We start from the raw sequence: 18,667 nt of genomic DNA on the forward strand, positions 1-18,667 counted from the left end.
TAGCCAAATAACAATAGTGAGGCTATACAGAGTCAAATGTGCGGGGGCACCGGTTAGTCAGGTAATATGTACATGTAGGTAGAGTTATTAAAGTGACTATAGATAGATAATAAACAGAGAGTAGCAGCAGCGTGAAAAAAGGGGGGGGGGGCATTGCAAATAGTCTGGGTAGTCATTTGATTAGATGTTCAGGAGTCTTATGGCTTGGGGTGTAGAAGATGTTTAGAAGCCTCTTGGACCTAGACTTGGCGCTCTGGTACCGCTTGCCATAAGGTAGCAGAGAGAACAGTCTATGACTAGGGTGGCTGGAGTCTGACAATTTTTAGGGCCTTCCTCTGACACCGCCTGTTATAGAGGTCCTGGATGGCAGGAAGCTTGGCCCCAGTGATGTACTGGGCCGTACCCACTATCCTCTGTAGTGCCTTGCGGTCGGAGGCCGAGCAGTTGCCATACCAGGCAGTGATGCAACAAGTCAGGATGCTCTCGATGGTGCAGCTGTAGAACCTTTTGAGGATCTGAGGACCCATGCCAAATTGTTGCAGTCTCCTGAGGGGGAATATGTTTTGTCATGCCCTCTTCACAACTGTGACCATGTTAGTTTGTTGGTGATGTGGACACCAAGGAACTTGAATCTCTCAACCTGTTCCACTACAGCCCGTTAATGAGAATGGTGGCATGCTCAGTCCTCCTTTTCCTGTAGTCCACAATCATTGTCTTGTCTTGATCACGTTGAGGGAGAGGTTGTTGTTCTGGCACCACAAGGCCAGGTCTCTGACCTCCTCCCTATAGGCCGTCTCGCCGTTGTCGGCGATCTGGCCTACCACTGTTGTGTCATCGGCAAACTTAATGATGGTGTTGGAGTTGTGCCTGGCCATGCAGTCATGAGTGAACAGGGAGTATAGGAGGTGGCTGAGCACGCACCACTGAGGGGCCCCCGTGTTGAGGATCAGGGTGGCGGATGTGTTGTTACCTACCCTTACCACCTGGGGGCAGCCCGTCAATTGGTAGTGAGTGGAAATGCAAACCGGATGCTTCAGATTTATACATCCAGTGAAACATCAGGCTCATTGTTCTATCTGTGGTAGTACTAGCTGGCGCTGCTAGCTGCTCGCTAGCCGCTAAGCTACTAGCTAGCTAGTCAGTTTAGCCAATTTATCAAGGTGACAGCTAAAGCACAACAGTGGTTGTTGCTTGGTTGTAGTGATTTTTGGTGTTAACATTGTGTCCAAACATTATCCAAACTAAATTCATCCTGAACACATAGCTAGCTAGCTCTCCCACTTCCCAGTCATTGTTCTCCCAACTTGGACCACTACAATACTAAATGCACTAATATAACATCCTGTAGCAGAGCTAGTGCGCACCACTTGTACGTGCGTAGCACACGGCCGCCCTGGAAGACGTTGCGAGTTCAGCTTGCGTGCACACACAGAACATACCAACTAACACAAGAGATCCACATAGCATAGTACGTTGAGTGTGATGAAACAATGGAAGCCAAGTCATTTTCTATGAAGGAAGCAAAGTGGGCGGGCGACCTTTGGGCGATTCGAGCATGAGGTGAGGGACGCGAACAACTGGGGAAAGCTGAACTTCATGCAAATACTCTGCGACATCATGTTGCTATTGATCAATCGAAGCTCACTGTATTTTACAGCCCCTACTGGATTGGCCAACACCTTTGGCCACCTTTCCTTCCAATTCTCTGCAGCCAATGACTGAAACTAATTGCAAAAATCACTGAAGTTGGAGACTTATATCTCCCTCACTAACTTTAAGCATCAGCTGTCAGAGCAGCTTACCGATCGCTGCAGCTGTAAATAGCCCATCCATCCAACCAACTACCTACCTCGTCCCATATTTGTTTTTGTTTTTCTGCTCTTTTGCGCATCAGTATTTCCACTTGTACATTCTCATCTGCACATCTATCACTCCAGTGTTAACTACTAAATTGTAATTACTTCGCCACTATGGCCTATTTTATTGCCTTACCTCCTTACTTCATTTGCACACACTGTATACAGATTTTTCTATTATGTTATTGACTGTACGTTTGTTTATCCCATGTGTAACTCTGTGTTGATTTTGTCACACTGCTTTGCTTTATCTTGGCCAGGTCGCGTTGTAAATGAGAACTTATTCTCAACTGGCTATCCTGGTTAAATAAGAAGGTGAAATTTAAGAATTTTTTTTTTTTTTTTTAAAGTTTCAGACACTTGCAAATTGAAGGAACGTTGACGGTACACTGTTCGGATGCTGGAATAATTGTTGATGAATGTGAGAAGATAACTCTTCAAAAAGCAGGTTTCGTTTGACAAATCAGATGAAAATATCATGACTGGTTGTGTTCATGGCACATTAAAAGGTAATATGTTTTTACAGTTTTATAATAATAACTTTTAACCCATTACAAACTGGCCTCTGCCTGGGGCCGCCAAACCACTAAGTCCTGAGGGGGAAGCAGGCATGGCTATCTGAATTTACACTTTAAAAGGATCTCTGCTGTGAGATGCTAAAATACCATCTGAGGAGCACGCACATGCGTTTTCCGATTAGCAGACCAGGTAGCGTCAGCACACATAATCTGCAGCTGGATGCTTCTCCTTCAGTTGGCTGTACAAACGTTCTGCATTTGGAATCTAGGTTAAAGGTTGTCAAGCTGGGGGAACGTCCATTTTGAAATTGAATAAGCAGCTGTAGTTGTGGTTCCGGTGATCAGTCACAGACGGCTGGAATGCGTCATATTCCCGTAGCCTCCAGCATCCTTGACTTTTCTCAGTTAAAATCCTGTTTAGTCTGTCCTAGGAATGTCCTGCTTATAACTATTGACGGAGAATATTGATTGCTTCCTTCACTGGTTTGTATTTTGTATGCTGGTTCTCTTCCACAATGTAATTAAGACTCAAAATCAAGAGAATCTTGTTTTGTTATGGAGGACCATGTTAAAGAGTATGGTGATTCTTCCTGGAAAGAACTTAAGCATGATAAAGATAAGGCTTGAGGTATTAATCTACTGTACATGTTTATTTGTGGAATGGTAATTACATCCCCTGAGTTATCATTCCTCTCACAATCCCTGCCCAAAATATATTGGACCCATGGGGGACAAACATCCCCAAATAAGAAACCAAATAAATATCGATAATCACCAGCAACACGGGAAAACATCTATACAGTTGAAGTCGGACGTTTACATACACTTTAGCCAAATACATTTCAACTCAGTTTCACAATTCCTAACATTTAATCCTAGTAAAAATTCCATATTATGTCAGTTAGAATCATCACTTTATTTTAAGAATGTGAAATGTCAGAATAATAGTAGAGAGAATGATTTATTTCAGCTTTTATTCTTTCATCACATTCCCAGTGGGTCAGAAGTTTACATGAACCAAATTCTAATTGAGTGTATTGCCTTTAAATTGTTTAACTTGGGTCAAACGTTTTGGGTAGCCTTCCACAAGCTTCCCACAATAAGTTGGGTGAATGTTGGACCATTCCTCCTGACAGAGCTGGTGTAACTGAGTCAGGTTTGTAAGGCCTCCTTGCTCGCACACACTTTTTCAGTTCTGCCCATAAATGTTCTATATGATTGACTTTGTTGTCCTTAAGCCATTTTGCTACAACTTTGGAAGTATGCTTGGGGTCATTGTCCATTTGAAAGACCCATTTCCGACCAAGCTTTAACTTCCTGACTGATGTCTTGAGATGTTGCTTCAATATATCCACGTAATTTTCCATCCTCATTTTGTGAAGTGCACCAGTCCCTCCAGCAGCAAAGCACCCCCACAACATGATGCTGCCACCCCCGTGCTCCACGGTTGGGATGGTGTTCTTCGGCTTGCAAGCCTCCCCCTTTTTCCTCCAAACATAACGATGGTCATGATGGCCAAACAGTTCCATTTTTGTTTCATCAGACCAGAGGACATTTCTCTAAAAAGTACGATATTTGTCCCCATGTGCAGTTGCAAACCGTAGTCTGGCTTTTTGATGGCGGTTTTGGAGCAGTGGCTTCTTCCTTGCTGAGCGGCCTTTCAGGTTATGTCGATATAAGACTTGTTTTACTGTGGATATAGATATTTTTGTACCCGTTTCCTCCAGCATCTTCACAAGGTCCTTTGCTGTTGTTCTGGGATTGATTTGCACTTTGACAGAACGCGTCTCTTTCCTGAGCGGTATTTATTTGACCTTTATTTAACTAGGCAAGTCAGTTTAGAACAAATTCTTATTTTCAATGGCGGCCTAGGAACAGTGCGTAAACTGCTTTGTTCAGGGGCAGAAAGACATATTTTTACCATGTACCTCTGGGATTTGATCTTGCAACCTTTCGGTTACTAGGTACAGGTACACCTCCAATTGACCAGAAGCTACCAGAAGCTTCTAAAGCCATGACATCACTTTCTGGAATTTTCCAAGCTGTTTAAAGGCACAGTTAACAGAGTGTATGTAAACTTCTGACCCACTGGAATTGTGATACAGTGAATTATAAGTGAAATAATCTGTCTGTTAGCAATTGTTAGAAAAATTGCTTGTGTCATGCACAAAGAAGATGTCCTAACAGATTTGCCAAAACTATAGTTTGTTAACAAGAAATTTGGGGAATGGTTGAAAAAATGAGTATTAATGACTCCAACCTAAGTGTATGTAAACCTCCGACTTCAACTGTATAAACATATTTAAAGCCAACTTCTAACACTGACTGAATGACACTTCCGTGGCTAGAACAGTCTGTGGTTCGTGACACAGTCCATCAGTCACATTACCGGTGAAACAACTACTTATATTTGAAATAACCTTTTGACTTGCAGAACCACATTAGCACAGTATGCAGTGGGTCACTTCCTCTGGCTTGTCTCAGACGTCATCAGGCCCAGGCACGACGTGCGGTGCGTGCACCAGCAAAAAGGCAGTAGAAAGCTAGGGGAACCTTCCAGTCCCCAAATGCAGAACTCTGTTCTAGCCCTTTACACCCGTCAATTCCCTTCCCGCCATCTGTAATGAAGCACATGCATATTCTTTCCATATAAAAATCAGTAACCAGTGAGTATTTTTGTTCAATTTGTGTTCGCAACATTATTTCGATATTTCTAGTCTTGAGATAAGGCCACACGTTTGTGGTTAGGCTACAGTGTTATTGCATGTTCCTGCCAGAAACAAAAAATTTCTCAGCTTTTCCGTTTATTGGGTGGGGGGGTTGTGTTAGCTTTTCAAAAGCTTTCAGCAACACAACATCTGTTTCCTTTCAAATAGTCTCTGTCAGTTACTCTGACCTTATAAATCATATTAGATAACTTTTAGCGCATGGGCATAGGCACAACCCACTGGGGAACCAGGCCCACCCAATAAAATAGAGAAGTTATGTTCCAAATAGGACGTTATGTGTTTTCAATTAAACATGCAAACACCATCAGATAGAATTCATAGCAACCAGTGCACTGCGTTAGTCAGAATTGATGAAATATAACATGACACATGAACTTGACAGGAATTCACTAATAAAAACTAACTGAAAGCCACACCCCCAATAAACCACTCCAATATGACTGCATTTAGGCACATGTCACTGCATTCTTCATTTAGCAAACAAGACCGCTCATAATCCAGTGCCTTTATCACAGTCAACAACACACCTATAATTGAAATATAAAACATGTTTCTCTTTGCGGGCAAATTGTGTGTTTGTGTGTGTGTGTGTGTGGGGGGGGGGGGTGCATCCACATTTCTGCAGGCCCACCCACCAACAAATTTCTGGCTACGCCACTCATTTTGCGTAAGCAAATGATACCAAAGCAAACTGTTTACATTCTTGTTCTTGTTTACAGTAAGTCTATATCCTTCCTAAAAATTGGACAACAAAAGCCTATTTGTTTCGCTGAAACAAAAAGTTATTTGACCGTCTTCATAAAGTCCCTGAGCCTTTATCAAACGAATGGATGTTTGGTCCAGGATGTACAGTTCAGTTGAAGTGAGTTTCACTGCCAAGCACTGTAGGAAGCCTTCCCAGTTACCTTTCACCTACTTAGCCTCCACCACGGACATGAGAGGGTTAACTCCTTTTCTTTGTGGTCTGGCCCCAGCTCATGAATTGCCTACTTTCTCCCCAGCAGTTAAATCTGGGCCTTGGGAATTACCATATAATGTAGGCATTCTCTGTGGTGAACTTTCCCCTAATTCTCACACTGCTCCTGCCTCACGGCAGGCCTAAAGAGGAGCACTCCAGGCCAAATTCTGCAGCACGTTCCCCCTGACTTCCAACACATTGCCAATGACTTCACACAACCGCAATCGGCTTCATTCTATCCCAGCCACATGATTAAGCCGACAAGTAACACTGTCGCAGAAAAAAAAGCTCTCGCTGTACTTTGATGGATGCGTTTTCTAATAAGCGCTAATATCTACAATCGACACGGAGTGTGTTAAGAAGTGCTTCAGTAAATGAAGTACAATCAGTTATTTTTCGTTATGGAGGAGGCAAGACAATGTTTATTCCCAAACGGCATATATTCAGCCAAATTCTTAACTCTGCAAATGAATATGCAATGTAACATTGAGTTGTTTAAAACCACTGATTTATCTATATCCCTTTTCTTATCGTATGGGAAATAATGGTAACTTGTGTCATTGCTATATTACGGTCAAGTCACCCCGTAACACATGATCAACAACAAAGAAATCGATGTCAGTGTCAATCACAGGTGACAGGTTTAATACTCATCGATGCATCCTTTAATAGAAGGTCGGCTAGACCTCTTAATTCCCGTGGATCACGTCACTTCTCCCTTTTTGTTGACAAAGCTCTTGTGCACAAACTTGCAACATTATCTCACTTCTCTGTTAAAGTAGAAAAATACTGGGCACCAAACCCGTTCACAGTGTTGGTTAACTCGGGGTCCCTCGTGTCTCTATCAACCTAGGTAGAACAGCCTTTAGTTAAGGCGAACCATTCAATCTTGAATCCTTGGTGGCGTGGTGGCAGTATAGAACACTGAAGGGGTTGAATTCCCTGAGGTTTTGCTTAAAATTGTGGTGTTTTATTTGTTTTGTTGAGATGTGGTGTGTCGGTATCTGCTGTGTCCTGTAGTTCATTTTTTTGCTGTTTTATATTGTAAGTTGTTTGTCTCAATTGGTTCCCCTGAATACACATTGAAAAAAAAAAAAAAAAACTCAACATGTTATGTTTTGGTCCCATGAGCGGAAATTAAAAAAAAATCCCAGAAATGTTCCATTTGCACAAATAGCATCTCTTAAATGTTGTGCACAAATTTGTTTACATCCCGGTTAGTGAGCATTTCTCCTTTGCCAAAAATAATCCATCTACCTGACATGTGTGGCATATCAAGAAGCTGATTAAACAGCATGGTCCCTACGCAGGTGCACATTGTGCTGGGGACAAGAAAATACCACTTTAAAATGTGCAATTTTGTCACACAACACAGTGCCACAGATGTCCTGAAATTGGCATGCTGACTGGAGCTGCCTCCAATGTCATTTTAGAGAACTTGGCAGTACATCCAACCGGCCTGATAACAGAAGACGTGTAACCATGCTAGCCCAGGACCTTCACATTCACCTTCTTCACCTGCGGGGTCATCTGAGGGTGTGTGTGTGGGGGGGAGGGGGGGATTCAAACTCATTGTGAGGAACAAACTCATTGTGATTAGCTGGGCCTGGCTGCCAAGTGGGTGGGCCGATGCCCTCCAAGGCCCACCCATGGCTGCACCAGTGCCCAGTCATGTGAAATTAATAGATTTGGGCCTAATAAATGTATTTCAATTCACTGATTTCCTTATATGAACTGTAACTCAGGCAAATCTGAAATTGTTGCATTTATATTTTTGTTTAGTATACATATATTTTTTAATCAGCCTGTATGGCTTTCCTATCTTGTTTGATGTGAACCACATTCTTTGTTACATCATGATGTGTTCAAAGTGCGTCAATCTATCCCTTGTCATACAGCTGTCTGATTGTCAATTTCTAGTGTACTGACAAGTCTGAACCCCTTTCTGGGTACGGAATGATAGAAACATTATAGAGACAGTAGCTTTCTGTTTAACATCCTTATGATCATCAATACATCCTAATGTGTTTAAACAAAAAGCTGTCTTTATCATACAGCTGTGCATGGCAATGTGCAAGGGTTTGCCCAAAAATCTCTTTCTTTACTGTATTCTAAGGGTACTGATGGAAACCAGCTTCATTGTTACATCATGTGCTCCCCTCCCAGTCCTCCTCTAGACAAGAGTGGGGGAGAAACCAGAGAGCAGATCTCCCCCCTCTGCTCAGCCAGCCAATCAGATCAGCCAGCTGGCTGGAGTTGAAGGGCTCTGAAAGTATAAAACTGAAGTGCTCCTCACAGAGAAGTAGGAGCCTGAGATCTAGTAACCAACTGGAAAGGGAAGGGTGCACACTTTGCAAACCACCGGAGGATAAAAACCAACCAAAGAAACCGAGTCAACGAACGAACAAACAAACAAAGGAAAGCAAGCGACAATGAAGACAACACTAGTAACTGTGACTCTGTGTCTGGCCATTCTGATGGCCACCGGCAACCCCTTCGAGAGGAGAGGAGGCTTGGCCGCTGGCGGGAAGGAGAAGAGGGTGCAATATGCGGCGTGGGACGATGTGAACGTGATCGCCCACGGCCTGCTCCAGCTGGGTCAGGGGCTCAAGGAGCATGTGGACAAGACCAAGGGCCAGATGAGGGATATCACTGCCAAGCTGAAGGCCTTCAACGGTACCGTGGCCGACCTGGGCCAGGAGGGTCAGAGGCTGCAGGCGGAGGGCGACGCACTGAAGGCCCGGGCCCGGGGGCTGGAGGACAGGGAAGTCCAGGTGCTCAACTTGACGGCCGAGCTGAGGGAGAGGACAGAGGAGATGCAGCAGGAGAGGAAGAGGGTGGATGAGCGGATGAACAAGCTGGAGGAGAAGGTGGATGGCATGCTGCAGGGAGAGGGGCTGCCCGACATGAATGCAGGCAACTACAGCGATGCCCGCATCATTCAGGTAAGGTGGGAATCTAAGACTATTTGGGGATACTTTGTTTTTCTGTCTGAAAAAGCTATAATACAAATTGCGCATTTGATGTGAAAGGAGAGCAAACGACCTGAGAAAGTTACTACTGACAAGACAGACTGAGCTGATTTGCTGCATGTCTCCCCCTTTTGTAAGCTTACTTCTCTGCAGTTGCCATTGTATCCAATCATTTCAATTGTATGAAGGCATTACCAATTATAATTTTTTACAGTAAACAGCCTGGCCTATTCATTCACTGTGCTACATGACAAAACATCACAGAAAATAGATTAATCGATTAACATCAAGTCATGCTTAATACAGTAGGTTACTAGTATTATACATCAGTCCTGCATAATAGTTTGACAAATTGCCTATTCGCTACCACTACCCATCTTCAGAAAAACAAGTGGAGGGGGCCTTGTGATGCACTTTGATGGACAAGAACATATGGTCTGGCGTTATTTCCATTGACCCAAAGATATTCAGATTACAGTAAAGAAAGATCTCCAGCAAACCCTTGAGTCACTGGGACTGTACAGAAGGCACGCCAGTGGGTGTGTTACTATTGTGCTGAAGAGCTTGGACTACGTCTAGAGAGAACGCAAAATCTTGCCAGACAAAAAGGAACTGCACGCCTAATTTTTAAACCGTGATATTTGGAACATGGTCCAATTTAGGAAAAGGTCACGCTTGATTTTATAAATGTTTTACAGCTGCAATAGCACCTGAACTCGAAAGAATGTATTGTTATGGCCATTTTGGGGGTGGAAAACCCCGCGTTATGTAACCAAACCACCCGGTTGGAAAATACAAATGCCAGCGTTGATTTTGGACATGTGCTCCGAAGGATATGAGTTGTGTTTTCTGGATATAGTCTAGCAGTTCAATGTGGGCTAGTCATGTTATAAGTAACCTAGGCTACTTACAATTACGTCACAGGAGAAAGACTTACAGGGTACCCTTTCTGTTTTCTTTCAGTGGATGCTGGAAGCTCAGAATAAACGTATTGATGACCTGGTCAACAGTGTCCGACTCCAGCAAGATAAACTTGACAAGCAGAACGTGCGCATCAGAACCCTGCAAAACCAGGTGTGGAACACAGTCCATTTGAACATTTATCATGATTTATGCGATTGTTTTGTATGAATTATTTAAAGCTTTGTTTTCTTGCTTCCTCAGATTCAGCTGGCAAAAGAGAGACCAGCATTCAGGCGGAAACCAGAGGAGGCCGTTCACAATGGTAGCATTGAGCAGCGCGACTCACCCATCGGCAAGTAAAACCAAGCTTCATGTCGAATCCGTTGACTCAATTGACTTTTAAGACACCCAGACAAGTACTGACCTCCCGTCCCATGCCATCTGCTTAGGGACAGTAAGATGCTTAAAACTTTAACTGGAGTTGTCCCTACATTACTTGAAGTATAGGCGTATTAGCTTTAATCATCAGATTATTGTATGCACGCATTTTACTGCCCAAAACTCACGAGAAATTGTGCACAGATGATGGAATCCCAATCTGATGAATCCCAGTCGGAGCTTGTTTTTTCACAAGTTCCAGTTGTCTTGAACGCACTGAAGACATAATTCGGAGATGTCTGATTTCCCAGTTGTTTTGAACGCGACATTAGGGACATTTTTCCATGTAAATTCAACAACAAAAAATGTGATGTGATAACATTGAATCAATGTGGAAAACTGATTGGATTTGCAAAAAGTCATCAACATAGGGACATTTTGTATTTTTTTCACCCAACTTTTAACTTAAATCCGATGACATTATTTGGTTGATTTCACGTTGAATTCATGTCAGTTCATTTGTTTTGAGTCGTCAACTGACATCTGTGCCCATGGGTGTTTTTCATTGGGTTCACAGAAAATAGCATGTATTCACAGTATGAAGAAAAAGATCACATCAGGAAGTGTACATTAAGTGAGGCTACTCCCAGTCTTACTCAATACTGCAGTGCAGTAATTGTAAAGGTGATCATGAGCTCCTCCACCTACAGTACACCCTACGTCAGGCAGCTGTTCCCATCTGAAACGTACTACAGCGGCCCACTCATCACGTGGGCTTTCATCAGGGCGGTATAGAGTTGGCTCATGGTTTCTGGCAATGGAACAAGGATTAGGGCTAACTCATGGCAAGTTCCTGTTTAGTCCTCAGAGGGGTGGTCACACTAAAAATCCAGCATGAAGGGATATGAATAAATCAATATGACTATACAGGAAATTAGAAGACGTTTATATATCCCTCTGAATGTGACCTATGCAAACCATGCCACTTCATGGATGTTGGTCAGATCTGTGATTGACCGACTCAAGAGTTCATTGAAGAAGAAAGTACCATTGTTATACCATTTCAATATATTCCCTGTTAAAAACAAGTAATGTATCGCTCTCTCTCAATCCCAAGCAACATCATTCGTGGTTATATCAAAATATTTCCCGCTGTCTGATAGCCACTAAATGAAGTAGTTGAAAAGTGAACCCGGAGCTTGGAGATGCAGTCGCTCAGGCGAACACAATGAGTCCTCTCACAGCAAGTTCTGACAGCAGGATTTTTAGGAATGTTATAAAAGAAACAAGTCCTCTGGCTGCACTTCCATTGAGGGAGAGTTCAGCAGTCTCGGACAGTGTTATCTCAGGGTCACAATAGACCCCGATCACTGAGGGATTACAAATCTGACAGAGCTCGGGGAGGGGGGAGGGGTGAATTTCCAAGTCTAGTATGCTATGTTCTTCAGATTAGGTCCTCTGGGCCAGAGCCAGAAAAAAAGTCATAACAGAAAATGGAGGTGGTCTAATTTTGTCTGGTGAACTTTGCACACACATCCTTTGTTGTTTTTGATGACACGGACTGCCTTCCTTCCAGCTCTCCACTTTGTACTCCTTCCCATAAAACAAATAATCAACCATCCCTCAGGAATGTCCAACCGTTCCCCCAGATCTGTCAGAGAAGCCAGCTGTCCACCTTCTCCCCTCCTCCATCCCCATAGACCCCCGCCTCTTCAGGCCTAGATGAATGCAACTGTGCCAAAGTTGAGGAGAACCCCTGAACGCAAGGCAAACTACCCATCGCTAACCAATAGAGCTCATGCCTCGCCTAGAAGGGTCATTCCAGAAGAGGGATGTGTTGCGGTCCCGTGGTCGGTGCTCATGTTTGTACTTGAAAACAAATATAAACCAAGTCAAACCGATATTAATTGATTGGTCCCAATTTAAATCTTGAATCATAGTTTAGGCGATTGGTGCAGACAAAGAGCATCATAGCGGATAAACATACGCAGTATCTCTCAAGTCAGCATCATATAAACGTGAACTATTTTCTGGAAAACACTTAAGGTTGTGCTGTGCACCAACTCATGCCTTATCAGGCACATTACATCCAATGGGCTCCCCAGGCCTTTTGTTGACGCTGTCTCTATCCCATATAGCGACAGCATGCTCCTAGCACTCTCTGAGCATTCCCTTTGCATGCAGTGGCCATGCACTTCTGTCACTGACTGGCTGCTGTGCATGTGAGGGAGGTGTGACAAACAGGAGGGGAGGGGGAGATGGAGGACAGAAAGGGGTAGAGGAATGCGAGTTGCCAGGCAGCTGAGGTGAAAGTTTGCTTGGGAACTGGGAGAAAGGTCATGTTTACTACTCAGCAAGGAGCTGTCCCCCCCAGTTCGGGCTAGGGCACAACACATTAACTCTTTCTGTGTTAGGGTATCTTGATTGATTAACACACTTCACGATAAGGCCCCTTCTTTTTCGCAAGCATTCATAGACCCAGAGAGCTACAATGGAGAAGTCAATGATAGGGATCCCAGCAGTGGAGGCTGGTGGGAGGACCTATAGGAGGAGGGGCTCATTGTAATGGTTGAAATGGCATAAATGAAACGGTATCAAACGGTATGGAAACCACATGTTTGATTCCAATGACGGCCTACATGTGTAGGCTGTCATTGTAAATAAGAATGTGTTCTTAACTGACTTGCCTAGTAGCATACTAAAATAAAAAAAAATGGACTCTGTTCCTTTAACTCCATTTCAGCCATTACAATGCGCCCGTCCTCTTTAAGCTCCTCCACTGGATCCCAGATAGGGAAACCAGGTGGATCCTGATTCCTGAACATCTGACCTAGTTATTAAGTGAAAGGTAGACCATGTTCTCCAATAATGTCCCTACAAGTGTGAAGTCTCTCAGTAGAAAACAGTGCCCAGAGTTTTTATTTTCTAGTTGAATTAATCATTTAGAATGTATTTTTATGTTTATTTATATTTGTTCCAGTGTAGAGGAAAGGACAAAGTACTGTTAGGACACGGACATTGACGACGTGCACTGATACTAACTATTTGAGATACGGTGTGGACAAACTGTGAACCATGTTGTATTTTTGTTCTTTCAGAGATGGCCTCCGATTGCCATGAGCTGTTCCTGAAAGGTGAGACGGCCAGCGGCGTGTACACCATTCAGCCATTAAACTACCAATCCTTTGAAGTCTGCTGCGAAATGACAGCCGGTAAGTGGCGTTAGCCAGGGTTATACCCTTGTGTTCTAGTTACAGGGCTTAACTAACAATCGTTAACTAGTACAACAACCAATCTTTAGCTTCAGGCAAAAGGATAGCTCAGAAGCCCCTATAGGGGACAAGTCACCGTATAAGGTTTCCCTGTAGCGTAGTTTTTAAACACATTGTATCACTACATGTATGACAATTGGCTTTGGTAAATTGCTCATGGTCAAGACTAATCCAACTACTCTTCCTCGTTCCTCTCTGCAGAAGGTGGCTGGACTGTGATCCAGAGGCGCCAGAATGGCTCAGTTGACTTTGACCAGCTATGGCTGGCCTACCAGAGCGGCTTTGGCAGTCTGAGTGGTAAATAAATCCTCTTATCTTTTCTCATCTCCCTCACTAAATTCCACTGGCGCTAGCTAGCGAGGTCACGCTGAGGTTCAGACAGTACCACCTGTAGCCACAGCATAGAACAGTACAGCGCAGCGCTCTTGACCCGAAAACCTCCCAGTTCAGTTTGATTAACAAGTATTGATACTAACACTAATGCAGGATTGTAGATGTCAAGATCGAGGGATCAGGTGGATCTTGATATGGCAGGTTTGGCACAAACAACCATCTAATCTGCAGCTTTAATGACACTGGTGGCTTTAGGTGCCCGAAGTGACCAAATCGCATGTTCTATTCCTTTTTAAATTCCATTAAGTGATTACCGGCCTCATTACGATCAGATCTTTTAAATTAACGAAGACACTGAGATAGCTGGACACATGTATGCAGACTTTGCACACGCTGCCACAGCCACTGCTTAGGTCTGAACCCTTTCTTTTTTAATCTCTCTCTCACTAGGTGAGTTCTGGCTTGGTCTTGAGAAGATGCACGCCGTGGCCAAAGACACGGACTACACCCTCAAGGTCAAGTTTTCCGACTGGATGGACGATTCTGAGACGGTCCAGTACCCCATCCGTCTGGGCGGGGAGGAGAGCCACTACGCCCTCCACATCCAGGAGACCTCCATCGGCAACCTGGAGAGCTCCCTGGCCACCGAAGCCTCCGGCCTGCCCTTCTCCACCCGCGACCAAGACAATGACCAGAAGAGCGACACCAACTGCGCCAAACACCTCTCTGGTACGCTCCTCTTTATCCAAGTTCAAAGTACCTTTTTGTCCGAATTTGATCTTGAAGTCTCAAGATGTATCTCTCAGTAACTCAAATTTGGAATGTAGCACCAATGCCAATCTAACTAGATGTTTGCGCTCTTTCCCCAGGTGGCTGGTGGTTCAGCAACTGCGGACGCTCCAACCTGAACGGGCGCTACTTCATGAGCCCTCCTCCCAAGCAGAGGCATCAGAGGAAGCAGGGGGTTTTCTGGAAGACCTGGCGTGGCCGATACTATCCCCTGAAGACCACCGTCATGATGATCGCACCCATCGCGATCGAGAACAAGTCGTAGAGGAGAGACCCAGCAGTCTTCCGACTTTTCTCTTCTTAAACTGAAACACCTTTAGAGGCGGTTGGCCGACGAGTTAGGTTAGCGACCTGCTCATCCCAGGCCTCGCCCACTTAGGCTTCCAACAGAGCCAAGGCCATCATAAAAGCCAAAACGAACACATAGTTGAATGGGCTCCGTGTTTCCAAAGCTTTGTTTTTCGAAAGTCTTCAAGTCTCTCGGCTACAGACACAACCGAACAATGCAGAAATGTCTGTTTTAAGAAGTGAAGAAGTGCATGTGCATCAATCAGCCTTAGTGGAAATGAATGGCACAGAATGAGGCGAGTGCCAACGTGTGTTCTGTGTTCCAAGAAACAACGCATTTTCTACATGTGGAGACCCATCTGACAGATGTTTTTAAATGCAAGCGCTCTACCCAGATGTTGAGCAGTGACATACGGTGTTGTCAGCATGAACACTGCCCTCCACTGCAGTTGTACAAGTGGGGCAACTGTGGAGTTTATTAATCCGATTGTATGGACCAAAATGGTGACTGAAACAATTAGTTGTTTTCCACATGAACGTAATGGCATTAGCTATTCAAAGGCATTATGTAAATAAATAATCAATGTAAACTAGAATTACAGAAAGTGTGTTAAGAATTTTTAAACAATGGTGGTTTCTTTGTCTACATTTCCCGGTTCCTCTATGGAGCAAAGCACAATTCCAGCCTTTTGTACAAAGTCACTTTTTGATTTATTTTCCTTGCAGTTTTATTTTGAATCAAAGTAAGCTCCTGCTCCACTGTTGCGTTCTCGTGGAGACGTTTTATTCCTCAGTCATATTGACTGCATTTAAAATGACCAGAGTCGTTTCTTTCTGTATGATGAAACTTCACTGCAACCCGTTGTCACATTCTCTAGTGTTCTTTGTCGATTACTTTTAGTTTTTTTTTTTTCCTTTTATTTAAAAGCTTTAAAGAATCTATATATATTTCTGGTATTGTCTGTTTGTAATTTATATAGTCTATTTTATGTTTTTCAGTTGTAAAATTGTTGTTTTTCTTTTAAAGAAAATAAACTGATTTTTGGCTTCAATAGGAGTCAATAAAAATGATTTAAAGAACGAATACTGTTGTCTGAGCTCGGATCAAAACACACTGATGCAGCTGTAAATACAAAAGCAGAAGTGAGCCAATGGTCAGAATGAAGTAATATGTCAGACAACTCCAAAACATTCAAATGAACATCCGTAGCTAACCCAAAAACAGTCAAATGAACATTGTAGCCCAGGGGTTTTCAAACTTGTCTTGCCCAGGGACCCCATCATATGTTAGCAAAAAATAAAAAGTCATGTCTTGACTTCTCATCAGGTGAATGATAAATATCAAGTAGAAGTAAAACATTTTGAAATTAAAAGATTTGGAAGATACTTTTCTAGTTTATAAAAAGTATGAAAACTATCTTGGCAGGGGAGAGATTTTGCTGTTGTAAAGCACATTTTCTGCAATTCTAGACATATTTCCACTGAGCTGAGAGAAAATGTTGCTGATTTCCTGCAATTTATGCCTTTCTAACGCTGTGAGCCTCTGCTCAAACATATCAAAATCAATGGGCATGCTCGATTCTCCCTTTTAATTTGTTAGTTCTCAAAGATGGTATTATTTAAATATGTATAGTTCAATATCTTTTCTGCATGCTTTCTATCTGGTTGTTTAAGTTGACACTGAATTTGCCCACATAAGACTTTTCTATAAAGGAAAAGAACCCAGTAATCAGCTCCAATGACTGCAAGTTCCTCCATATTAAAGGATTTCGAGATGTTGGCAATGACGCCATTTAAATGGGCTCCCGAGTGGTGCAGCGATCTAAGTCACTGCGTCTCAGTGGTAGAGGCGTCTCTACAGACCCTGGTTTGATCCCAGGCTGTATCACAACTGGCTGTGATCGGGAGTCCCATAGGGTGCCGCACAATTGGCCCGTCGTCGTCCGGGTTAGGGGAGGGTTAGGCCGGGGTAGGCCGTCAATAAGAATTTGTTCTTATCTGACTTGCCTAGTTAAAGGTTAAATAAATGTTAAAAATCTAGACGGATGAACAGGAACAGCTAGCGTGCTAAACTGTTCCTTTAGACTTCCAATTGTGCCAATGCTAGTTAAAACAACCCCTAAATTCCTTCAAACATGGTATCCACAATGGTATTCTACTGTAGCTAGCGGAATTCATAAAAATGATCATTTTTCACATAAATTCCCCAAAATATTTTTCTCAAAGAAATAAGATCGTGGACCCGCTGCGGTACCTCCCGCAGACTAGGGTAGCCAACTCGAAAACAGTCAAGTGAACGTAGTCTTAAACCTCCATCCAACACAGATGGTAGGTTAGCATGAGATACTTGATTGGAAAATGGATAAGCAGACTAGCTAACTAATCCATCCCATTCACACACAGAGGGTTAATCAGATCTTGGCATACTGCCAGGCAGGTGATAGAGGAATGTCCTGGCCGTGCTTAAGCTTGCCTTGCGCTGCGCCCCACAGCCGAGAGACAGGCCCTAACTCTCCCAGCTGCATCCCCCATCTCTACTAGCAAATGGTTCCCAATGTGAAGATTCCCCACAAACAAACTACAGAGACAAACGTGTCAGAGTGCTGAACAGGGACGGGCTGCTGTGTCAAGGTATGTTTGCTTTTACAAAGTGAGGCTGAGTAAGGGTTCCTCCAATTAGCGGTATTGATTGAAATTGAGCTGACACAGAGCCGAGTTGTTTTTGTTTTTTTTTTGCCTCAATTTCAATGATTTATTTGCATATTACCGGGCTTGATAATATTGCATTTGATCAAGACTGCAGTACTGAAGCCATTCCATCATCGTAAAAGCAGTGAAGCTCTTGGCTTGCAACTCCCATTTTTCCACCACAGTGAGGAAACATAATATTTCACCAATTCGCCTTAAATTGCAGCCACTCATAAAATCTGGATGGAATACCTGAGGGAAAGAAAACAACTTTCCCTAGGCAGGCTAGGGTTGAGACAGAGACACGTGTTAACAGTATCCGTGCATAGTGTCTTAGAAGCACCATGCACGTGGACCTCTTGTATTCCCCAGAATTAACAGCTAAGTCATCTTAAAACAAGCTATGTCCAGAGGCTTCCTTCCGTCAACTTCAATGTCTCACACCTCTGATAAATCTGGTCAGGTGTCAGGCTTTACGGCTAATGCGCGTTCTAACACCTTCAGAGAGAGTGAGTGACAGGAAGGGGCATCCAATGCCCAATGTCCCGCTGTTCGTGATTGACCTCGATCAAATGCTAGCTCAGGTGGAGTTTTCCTTACTCAATCTTGTTCTGAGGGCAAACGGCATTCTGCCTGGGTGCCGATGTGACTCTAGCCAATTGGTCATTTTCTTGCTGTGACAATCAGGCTATTATTCTGACTTTCAAGGGTCAAAATTCACTGTCTGGTAGGGATCATGCACACATGGAAAAGAAGAACTCTTGAGATGCATTTTTCATAGAGGATGACAAATCAAATATGTTGTCGTTGTCATCAATAAAAAGGTAGCCAAAGGGTAAACCGTTACATTGACTATCCATTTGCAATAAAATAAAAAAAAAGAATACAATTCAACTTCACTCATAAACTATTTCGAGCTGCAGTTGAACGTCTCACCCTCTGAAACAGGTGCTCAAAATGGCTACCAAAGCTTCATGCGGTGG

At 43.4% G+C, this 18,667-nt stretch overlaps 1 protein-coding gene across 1 annotated transcript; it reads left to right on the forward strand.

Moving 5' to 3' along the window:
• The first annotated feature begins 7,436 nt into the window (after window positions 1-7,436).
• LOC110530122 (angiopoietin-related protein 4) lies at window positions 7,437-16,080 on the forward strand. The gene is made up of 7 exons (XM_021612951.3): window positions 7,437-9,006; window positions 9,997-10,107; window positions 10,198-10,288; window positions 13,413-13,526; window positions 13,788-13,883; window positions 14,370-14,648; window positions 14,789-16,080. The coding sequence occupies exons 1-7, from the start codon at window positions 8,494-8,496 to the stop codon at window positions 14,971-14,973; spliced, it is 1,389 nt and encodes a 462-aa protein (XP_021468626.2). The 5' UTR covers window positions 7,437-8,493; the 3' UTR covers window positions 14,974-16,080.
• Window positions 16,081-18,667: the final 2,587 nt, after the last annotated feature.

This window comes from Oncorhynchus mykiss, chromosome 8, assembly GCF_057628025.1.
Source record: "Oncorhynchus mykiss isolate SJ-2025 chromosome 8, ASM5762802v1, whole genome shotgun sequence".
NCBI classification, from domain to species: Eukaryota; Metazoa; Chordata; class Actinopteri; order Salmoniformes; family Salmonidae; genus Oncorhynchus; species Oncorhynchus mykiss.